The sequence below is a fragment of the Blennius ocellaris genome (assembly GCF_963422515.1).
Source record: "Blennius ocellaris genome assembly, chromosome: 1".
In the NCBI taxonomy this organism is placed as follows: Eukaryota; Metazoa; Chordata; class Actinopteri; order Blenniiformes; family Blenniidae; genus Blennius; species Blennius ocellaris.
The window spans coordinates 18,383,751-18,394,155 of NC_137650.1; the positions used below are offsets into that span (position 1 = coordinate 18,383,751).

Sequence of the window (10,405 nt, forward strand, 5' to 3'; positions counted from 1 at the left end):
AAGCCAGAAGTCTGTGCCTGTCGTCAGTTTCCGCTGCGTTTGTGGGTCTGGTAGCTCTGAACAGGAAGACACGGGTCGCAAGAGGCGTCTGAGCTGAGAGAGGAAACTGCTGTGGCTTCTTGGTCATCCTCAGAATGACTGAGTTCTGGGTTTGTTTCAGCTGCTGCATTGCAGAGCAGCCACAACCTGTGAGTATCTCATTTGGATGAATGTCTGTTTTTAATTATGGAATGTGTTTTTCAGGTAGATTTGCCAATAGTGTGGTTCAGTCTTTTTGTCTTCTGGCTTTTTTTTTTTCCTTCTTCTTCTTTTCAACTTCAGTGATCAAAGTGGCAAATATGCACTTGTTTTATTTTGCGTATCTGCTGTTTTGAATATGTTCATTTGCCGTTTTTGTAAGCAAGACCACACTGAGACCCGAGCAGAGAATGTTGGCTTCCATGTTGCTATGAAGTCACTTTAGTGTCAAAGACAAAATGCTGCAGGAATTGAAGAACTGCATCTTCGGTGTGACGGGCTATAGCTGACATTTGGCTACAAGAACCAACTGGTTGTGAGGATTCCACGTCATTTGGCATATTTGGACACCCAAATAACAAGTTGGCATAATGTTTGAGGAAAAATAGTCATTAATTGTTGATCTACACTCTAAAATGAGTTTGACATCCTTGTTCTATGCAAAGAGTCAATACGTTGTACCCTTCCTTATAATGGGACTACTTGTTACATAACAAAATGGCAGGGACTCCAGATAACCACATTAGTCGCCACTGTTTGACTCTACATGCCACCACAGTCTGTGAGATTTGCTATTGTGTCAGCCAGTCATCAGTTGCTGTTCCTCATTGTAGACAACAAGTCTGTCGAACAAGAGATAAAGGGAATTCCTCGGGTTGTTTTGAGTTCCGCATGTATCCTGGTCCTATAACAAAAGTTTCTTTGCAAGGCTTGTATGTGGCCTGTAGAGAAAGAAATATTACATCTACTTAAACAATTCTGGTGCTCTCTTTTTCAGAAACGGCGGCGACGGATCGATCGCTCCATGATCGGCGAGCCGACAAACTTTGTTCACACCACACATGTAGGCTCAGGAGACATGGGCATGGGATTGGCATCAGTAGGTTTTCACTCACTCCCCCCCCCCCCCCCCCCCCCTCCAAAAAAAAATTTCACATCAATAAAACGCAGTGAGCATTCTCAAAAACGATTTACATCCTTGCCCCTTTCCCCATAGGTGGACCTCGTTCAGTCCCAGATGAAATCGAAAGGGGGATACGTACACGGAGGCTCCGAAGGATCTCAGTTGTAACCAGGTGAGAGATGCTGTGTCATCGCTTGAGTGGACCTGATGTTTAGTCAGAGTTTTCACTACCTCAAAACCAGCTCAGACTCACGCTATAGAACTACTTGTGGCTGGTTTAAAAAAAAAAAAAAAAGGAAAATGGGTTTCATTACTGACAGATTTCAACACAAGAGGTGTAATTATGCAAAACATATTCCTTTGCTGTTTGTACCAGAGCAGTGCTACATTCTGGTCCAACAGCCTGAGTTAATTTTCAATGAAAGAACGAAGTTCCTCTGTTGAGTAAATTGTCACAAAGTTCACTCGTGTGTCAAAATAATAAATCAGACCCAGCGATATCATGCAGACTCTGCCAGTCTGGACTTTGACCTCTCGTGTAAAGTCTCGATTACAAAGGATACCTGTGTTTGAATTTGAACACCTTCAAGAAAATGTCAGCAGCTGAAAGTCCCCGTCGGGGCTCCACCCACGTGGTGTCAAAGCAAATGATGGCAAATCATGCTGACACACAACAGCGGGCTTGTTTTGTGTGGCTTTGAGAGGAAACTGGAGAAATGCCACAAAGAACATATCTGTACGTTACCATATATAGTCACAGTTCATCAGGGAAAAAATTCTTCTCCTGCATGAAGGACTTGCTGTTCTGATTAGCTGGTTTTGACCTCAGTTCTCTTCGTGATCCTGACTCAACTCCGAGTATGACTCAGAGATGATTTTCTATTGAGAGTGGTTCACTTTTAAATAAATGCAATTGTTTATGTACACACACCCAATGAATGTTGCCATGGTTACTTAAGTTTTTTTTTTTGTTCAACTTTACACTGCCACCCTATATTTGAAACACGTCTTTGAACTGATTGTAATTGGTCTTTTTCATAAAAGCCTATTGTACGGCTGTATGTTAAACTAATTGGAGGAAATAATGTGTCTGAGCAGCTGTTAATAATGTCTTAAAATCTGTAAAAGCTCTAAAGATGACTGAGATTCAAACAATTACTAATTGACATGAGATGAAGCTTGGTGGGACTCGTACTCGCCTGATCTCTACCACTTCAAGGATTTCAGCCGAACAAAGTCAGACATGTTTAGGTGGGAACTGAGAGGTACAAAGGTGAGAGGCAGAGATCTGAAACCTAAACCTGCTCACTCTAAAAACAAACGAAGAAAACAGATCCCATTAAGAGTCTAGTTTCCTTTTGTCATGTGGAGTAAACTCTCAGTTCTTGATTCACCAGCGCTCGCTATCCTAACTTTCTTTTCCACATCTTCCTCCCACAGCTCTTCAGTCTCGTGGAAACTACTGTTGTTAATTTGGGGAAGAATTTTCAAAAAGCAGTTCAGTCTGTAATGGACACAGGACCAAAAGGAAAAAACAAACAAAAAACAAACTACTGCTTTTCCATAATGTTGTATATATTTTTATTTTCCATTCCTTTTTTTTTTTTTTTTTTTTTTTTAAGAAAAAAAATGAAAGCACTGCTATCCATTTGCTGCCATACTGTTGCACTGTAAAGAATAGCTGTTAGATAAGAGGGTTTAGAAAGCTCATAATTTCAGTCAGACGTATGCTTGTGTGTATGCATGAGGGGAAAAAAAAAAATATTTACAAAAATATTTGCTGTTGTAGCCTATTTGGATGCCTGTATTTATTATCTGATTTGCAAACGGACCTCATGGTGGCTGGGCCACGCTGGAGATTTTGGAACGTTCAGTTTCCTTCTTTATTCTCAGAGGTTTATCAAAGGACAGGTCGAGGTAGCAAAGCAAAGAGCGGCGTGGCGCGTTCACCGCTTTGCTCCGAGAACGCTCGCAGATCTCCGAGTTGCTTTCAGGGTAGAAGATTGCTGTTTTGTAATAAACTTGAAATGAGTAGAGTACACTGGACCGCACATTGTACACTCACACTTGCTTCGGAATCTTTCATTGATTTCAACTGGGTTTTTTTTTGTTGTTGTTTTTTTAAAAATACTCATTTAGATTGAAGCATAGAATTTTAATAAACTATGAGCCTCTTAATCTGCCTTCTGAAGTCATGTTTATTTAATTTTATTTTACTAGCACAATTTGGAAGCTTAATGAGCTAAGTTTAGTTTTTATTAGAACTTTATGTATTCTTTTTCTTTTTTTCCCTAAGGTATATGTATCACTCGTAGAGCAAAGCTTCAGCTTGGGCGCAACCAAATTCCCACTGCAAACACTGTCACAAATGTGGTTTAAATAGAATTGTTACGCTTCCTTTGGTATATGTTCAGTTTTTTTTGGAGTATGTTGTTAGTTTGTACACATTTTATTTGTCCAACCGGGAGGCATCAGGCTGCATTCAAGCGTTTCTTATTTTTTGGTCCCATTTTTATTCCAGTTGGTCTGTGGTGTGTTCAAGTGCTTTCAAATCAGAATGTAGAATAAACAAAGATGCCACAGTATGTAGTGTGGCAGCTTATAAACAAAACATCAACAGTTTTGTCATCAGTCATAGTTTAAAAAAAAAAAAACCTATGCGATGGATTTTCCCAAATCTAAATCTGTTTAGCAGACAACGCTGACTTATTCAACCTCATATCACAAGTTAAATGTATATGAATGTTAACCTTCTGTCAGGTTTCTCGTCGGGCATATTTCAGCTGTTGCCCTTCATGTTTCTGACTGGTTGGCCTTATCAACCCTCCAATTAAGACTTTCTTTCATTTTAGAATTTATTCAGCTTTTCTTTTCTTTTTTTTCCTCCCCCAACGACACCTGAATGCAGCAGTGATATTTCAATGCAAACGGGACAGCCATGACTCCGAAATGTCAAACCTTTTTTTGTAGCAGTGTTTGCGGTTACATTTTATGTGATGCTAATGTTGTTTTATCAAAATTACAAGAAGTATTGACTTGCCTTCTCACCCTCTCCCTCGACAAGATATTCCCAGTTTGCCAATTTTTATCCCAAAGTCTTTATGCTTTTTCCTCATGCACATATATTTTTTCTGTCTTGTATAAAGAAAAAGAAAAGAAGGCAGCTGGATAATGCTGGCTGTCACAGTTATATCAGTGAGCACAATAACAGCTAAGATCTTTATAGCGATTCATGCATTTTCATCCTGTAGTATTATCACGGTGTTGTCCAAATTTCCAAACCTGGCTCTATTTAAAAAAAAAGTAAAAAAAATCAGAACCGGTAAGGTCAAGGTGATGAGCTCACCAGCAGGCCTGGATCTTTGAATACACGTGATTGTTTGTTCTCGATGTACTCCCCATGATTGACGAACCTAATAACAGGATGTGTTGAATGTATTAAATGGAGCATGTAGATTGGTGTTACACGCGTGCTATTGTCAAATTATTCATGGTACAAAGAGAATGAAGTTATTGGTGTTGGTACCAGCCAGCATAAAGTCCCCCTCTGGTTGTAGTCACATGTGTACTGGCCTTAACATGAGTTTTCCTGAAGGTTTAATGAGAATCATTAGTTTTGAATATTGTCACATAGTTCCTGTTTCATTGTTCTCGTAGTCACTCTTGTGTAAAGTCGACCCCAAACACACATGAAGTCATTTTTCTTTTCCAGCTCTTGGTTAAATGCTGCAGTTACTGGGACTGCAGCATGTTATGTGACCAGCAGGCTTTGCTAGTGGACGGCTTGAATGTGACTTAAACTAAATGTTTCACTTTGGAATTCCCGTTCGAGGACATATTTTGTGATGATATTGTAAATACAGAAAAGTGATGGATCCATGGTTTATATGTATTCAGATTTTCAGTTACTTTTCTGTATACCATTACAGGGAAGGTAGAGTTGGCACACTTTTATTTTCCTCCTCCCCCCTCAGAATCTGCCGAATATGTAGTTCCCACTTTAAAGGGAAAGTCATCTGTCTTTTTCTGCATTTTTTCAGAATAAACAAATAAATGTTATCTGTTGATGTTTGACCAGCTGTGTGTTACATGTCTTTATTTTAGAAGGAGGTGTGCCGATGTGGACTTTACCAATGTAAAAACACTCAATCCTGAAGCCAAAATACAGTCAAGATATATTAAGTCTCCATATGTTATTAGGTTGTATTGTGCAGGTATTGCTGGTAAATTGAAAATAAAGAAAGTGATTCTGGAAGTTTCCAATCTGAATTTTAGGCCCATGGATTGTTTAATGAGCAAGGAGTGCTCCAAGTCTTTATCCTCATTTCTGACGTATAGGACAACCACAAATAGAAATGAAAAAAGAACACAATGCCGCAGGAACTGAAGTCCATGTGTGACACAAGTAGAAGAATGAATGAGACTGTGTGCGTGTGTGAGAGAAAGCTATTAAAATTGAAATTGTTCTCGGTGCAGTGAGTGAGCGAAGGACAGAGGCGACACACTCAACCCCCATGACAGACTGTTTAATAAAGTGTGTGCGTGTTCAGACAAGATTTATTTCTTATGTAGTATAAAGTATTAGTCTAGTTTCACAGTATCAAACAATCTGTGGGTTTTAAAACAAAACTACAATCATGCACAGGAAATTTGGTACATATTTACTAAAATTCTTCTATCGTCCAAAACTTGTCATTAAATGCAAAATTCACCAGATTGCAACTCGGCAATTACAGGCTACGTAGTCTGTCCCTGTATTCTGCACCTCGTTATCCATGTATTCACCAAGCATCCAGTATAAGAAACGGGAGAACTCGGTGAGTTTGCACTGAGGCGAAATGAGATCTGTTTACTGTTAAAAAGCTGAGCTGCAAGCTTGGTGTTATTCCGGTGAGTTTGACGCATTGGACCCAAGTGAGGATGACGAGGGTAAAGCTTGGCTTGGAAACAGGATCTTCATCAGCATACTCAGCAGAGAGGACGAGAGTGACTGACAGAGCAATATTCTCCGTCCGTCACTTCAGCAGAAAGGCAGCGGGAGGAAAACGGTGCAGGTACGGAGGCCTGAAGGTGAAGCAGCTTTTCCTGTGTGCCAAACGCACAGTGGAGGAGGCCAAGGCTGGTGCATCAGTGCTGCTGATAGGCTGAGCCATCAGAAAACTCCTTGATGTAGCTTGTACCGAACAGATCAGTGTAATTCTCAGAGTGCAGAAAGCAGAGGTTGTCATCACCCGCAGCTGAGGAACACAACACAAGTTAAACAGCCACTTGTACACACAGGTTGTCTCTAAGAAGTGATGTTTACAGTTTGTCATGAATACAGACTAAAGGTTTGGTTTGAAATTAGATCAAATTTAAAAACTGGAGAGAATGAATATGTGCATAGGGTGTGTAAGCCAGGCTGTATCTGAAAAAGTGGAGATCATTGACAAATGAATCACTTTGTCAATTATTTCTACACTCATCATGTGCAAATCAAAATGTTTAAAGCATTTTTTTTTTTTTAATTGTGTGACTTCTGGTTACAGGAAAAGAAAAGTGTGATGTTATGAATTATGTTTTAAAATACAGTTTTATAATTCTTAACATTTAAGTGAAATGAGAAGCAAAAGATAACATTTGCATTGTGAGTTCATTTGTTTCCATTATGGCTCATCTCTAGTTTATTTGAGCAAACATTTTAAACCAAATATGTTTGCGTTTTTTTGTGACGTGACATTTATACAATAGTTTAATGTGGGATAAGTTACAAGAGGTGCTTTTCTGTTTTGCGATATTTGAGACATTCTTTAAATCAATATAAGAGATATGGTTAAAATCAATGATTGAAAATGTGATTTTGCTGATAAATTAATTTGCTTTGCACCTGCCATGTATGCTTAGAATGAAACACATGTACAAATAAGTAGTGTATTAAACTAATCTCATTATTAGATCTGCTCTTATAATATGGTCCTGTACATGACTGACATGAGCACAATAATCTGTGGTCACATAATACCAGCCTGGATGTCATAAAACAAACACTTCAGCTAGAGATTTCTATATTTAAATGCTGAGTGTTAAGGTAACTGTGAATTCCAGGGAGAAAGTATCGTACAGTGCCAGTGGTCCCACAGAGTGTGTGCTCTCCATCCTCGCTGCTCTCCTGTCTGGCTCCAGAGGTCAGGGCTGCTCAGGTGGTCCATCAGCTGGAACACACAGCACTTAAAGTTAAGACCAACATCTGCATCAAAAAGAAAAAGAAAAAAAAGCAGTACAATGCAGCTGATCGCAGAACATTTTGTACAAATATCATGAAGTCCCTCCCTCTTGTTTTCAGAAGGTTGGCTATTCTGCCATGTGGCGGTTCTGCGCCCTGTGTTGACTTTCAAGACAATCCAAGTGTGTTACCTTGAAGACAGCCTCATTCTGTTCCTTGTCCTCTGGGTTGCTCTCCCACAGTCCTGCATTAGAAGAATATTCATCATCCTTCTGTGGCTACAGAAGCAGCGTCTTCCTCATCAATGACCAAAATGATAACAAAGCACTCTCACAAGAACATCTCACCATGTGCTTGAGTGCTATCGATTGCGTCTCCAGCAGCTGTTTCCGCTGGCCGCACCGCATCTGAAACAGACCTCGCTGCTGTGGATTGCCAAGTGGTACACGTGTCATCCCGTGTGCATGCTCCCGAAGTGGTCTGTCTTTCCTTAGGTCTACTGAAAACGCCTGATGGAGAGGAAGGCAAGGCTTTCGCTTAAGGTCTCTCCAAGAAGACGTCAACACTTATAGTGCGAGTCTTACGTCTCCTGCGCCTCTGTGTTTGTGAAACGGGAAGCATCCTGTAGACTCTGTAGGCATTGCTGCCTCTCTTCCTGCTGTGCTCCCGCAGCTCACAGACATCAGACAGAGAGTTCAAGGCACAGCGGAAATTTGCCTTCCATGTTTTGGGATCTGGTTTGTCTTTGCCTGGACGGTACCTTCCTGAAGTGGGTGGCCATAGAAACAAAAATCTGTCATCTATAGTTTCTACGTTGTATCTGCCAGGACACCCAGTCAGATTTTGTTACAAGCAGCATTACAGTGATGCCTATTATTTCCAAAACTCATCACATAGCACAGCAATCAAGTGAAAATATACTGTAGCAAATGGGAGGAACAATATTGTGATTTGTTTCTTGATATGCTAATGTACTTTATCTGACAACCTGACACCTGTGTGATTTTTTTCTAATGCACATTGTTGCACTAAAAACACCCAAACCTGTGCGACAATGGACATTCTGTGGTTCACGTGTCCATAATTGTAACAGAATGAGAATTTTAATTAGGAGAAAAGTTAAAGTTGAACACCTTTAAAACAGACATAGTCACAGAGAATTGGCAAAACTGATTCAAACCTTTTGTGTTAATAGTGATAGTGAATACATCAAACAGCAGAAAATAAATGGATTTATCAGGATATTATTAGGCAGTACATTTTGTTGATGCAGAAATAAAGGAAGCGTATGCTCTTTATTTTTAACGAGAGCTATGCAGTCTCAACAATATCTGTATTTATCCATTGTGTTTACCTTGTTACAACATGTACCAACCTGTAATTATGCACTATATCCCTCTGTACTCGTGAATACCTTAATCAAAATGCTATTTGTTATGACTTTACTGAGTAATGGTCAAATGTATGTAGTTTATACGAATAGAGTTGTATGTTCTGATTAATAAAAAAAAAATGCTGTGCTTTGTTTGTGATAAACACATATTTGTCAGTGTCTGTTCTCGCAAACTAAGTAGATGAATGTTGGTTTTTTTCCCCCTAAGATGTTGGCCAAAGAGTTAATGTTTTACTGCAACACGATCACCCTTCAACTTCACAGCAACTGAACTGGAGCGTTCCCATGAAGGGATCCGATCACAGCAACAAACCATGACTTTCTCAACACAGCAATCTGTATTAAGTATCACAACGCTTACCTTTTCATCGGGAGGCCAGGGAGAAGTGTTTGTGTGCGTGTGTGCTTGAGAGAGAGAGAGAGAGAGAGAGACAGAGAGAAAATGTTCCTGTCTTTGTTTGTTTGCCCTGTGATGGATTGCTGTCCAGGTGTGCCCATGTCAAGATATATGTGTATATAGTGGTAATTCTCCACAGTGGGTGTTTATGGGACGTTAGGAAGGGTCTTGCTCCATTTTTTTTTGCACTTATCTAGTAAAAATTTAGAGAGTCTTACCTGTGTGCAAGGCCCAGCTCCTGAAAAGAGTAGCATCTCTGTCAATACTCCATCCATGGCGGGCCGCGTGTTTCCATGGGATTTGAAAGATCAGTGCCGACTGCAGATTGAAATAAAACCAAATTATATTGATGCTGCCTTGACCATTTCGAGAGACCTGTCCTTTTTCTTTTCTTTTTCTTTTTAAGCCATCATAATTGATTAAGCGGTTTGAATCCAGGTGTGTGTATGTGACGATAAGGGTGAGATGGACACACGTACCTCATCCAGCCAGCTGACTCCTGGATACTTCCCGGACCCGATCTGCTCCTCCAGCCATGGTCTCAGCCTCAGCCTGCCTGGTTGCTGCATGTTGCAGTCTGTGCTTAGTTATAGAGTCTCACTGGATGCACGGAGTTTTAACTGATGCACAAAAAGAATTAAGCTCAAGTTGAAGGAAAATAGCCTTCCCACTTGAGCTCTGTTCTTCCAATCAAAGCCTTCAGAGTTGAGATGATCATTCAGGTTCTCCAATAACACCCATCACTCGACAAGACGCTCTTCCACTTTCAGGAAATACTCAACTTTCACTGTGACTGCTAAGTAAGTAAGGCTGTAACCATTTGTAGAAGTCAAGTACTCTCATGTTTAAACTTGCCATCTCAGGAGTTCCACCTGCGAGTTTGGACCCTGGAGATGAGAGAAATGATAACTTCTTCGTCTGACTGAACCTGAAAATTTAGAATCTTAAAAAATGTGCACATACAATCCTTATTCCAAAAAGGTAGTAAAAAAAAACCCACTAATGTCATGAGTCCACATTTAGAACACATAAGATGTTGAAACTGAGACTTTGTTTCAGCCATATCATCAAACAGTCCATGTACAGCAAATGGTCACACGAGAAGAAGGACATATGTAGTTGCTGTATGTTGTATAACTTGTTTTTCACTCATCACTTTTTCTGGCTGTCGAGTGCAGGAATAAAATAATTATCTCCATGGAGACAATACAGATATGCAGAGATCTTCAATAACAAGTTTTGGAACAGCCGTGATTCAGTGTGTTGTCTTCC

General features: G+C 40.0%; 2 protein-coding genes across 2 annotated transcripts; one reads left to right on the forward strand and one right to left on the reverse strand.

Moving 5' to 3' along the window:
- Positions 1-2,753, forward strand: cdc42se2 (CDC42 small effector 2). Its single transcript, XM_080494565.1, has 4 exons — positions 1-188; positions 1,016-1,117; positions 1,235-1,313; positions 2,582-2,753. The coding sequence occupies exons 1-3, from the start codon at positions 135-137 to the stop codon at positions 1,307-1,309; spliced, it is 231 nt and encodes a 76-aa protein (XP_080350691.1). The 5' UTR covers positions 1-134; the 3' UTR covers positions 1,310-1,313; positions 2,582-2,753.
- Positions 2,754-6,268: 3,515 nt separating this feature from the next.
- LOC308149046 (interferon regulatory factor 1-like) lies at positions 6,269-9,702 on the reverse strand (the record flags this gene model as incomplete). The annotated part of the gene is made up of 5 exons (XM_080520683.1): positions 6,269-6,378; positions 7,242-7,367; positions 7,928-8,107; positions 9,352-9,451; positions 9,613-9,702. The coding sequence occupies 5 exons, from the start codon at positions 9,700-9,702 to the stop codon at positions 6,269-6,271; spliced, it is 606 nt and encodes a 201-aa protein (XP_080376809.1).
- Positions 9,703-10,405: the final 703 nt, after the last annotated feature.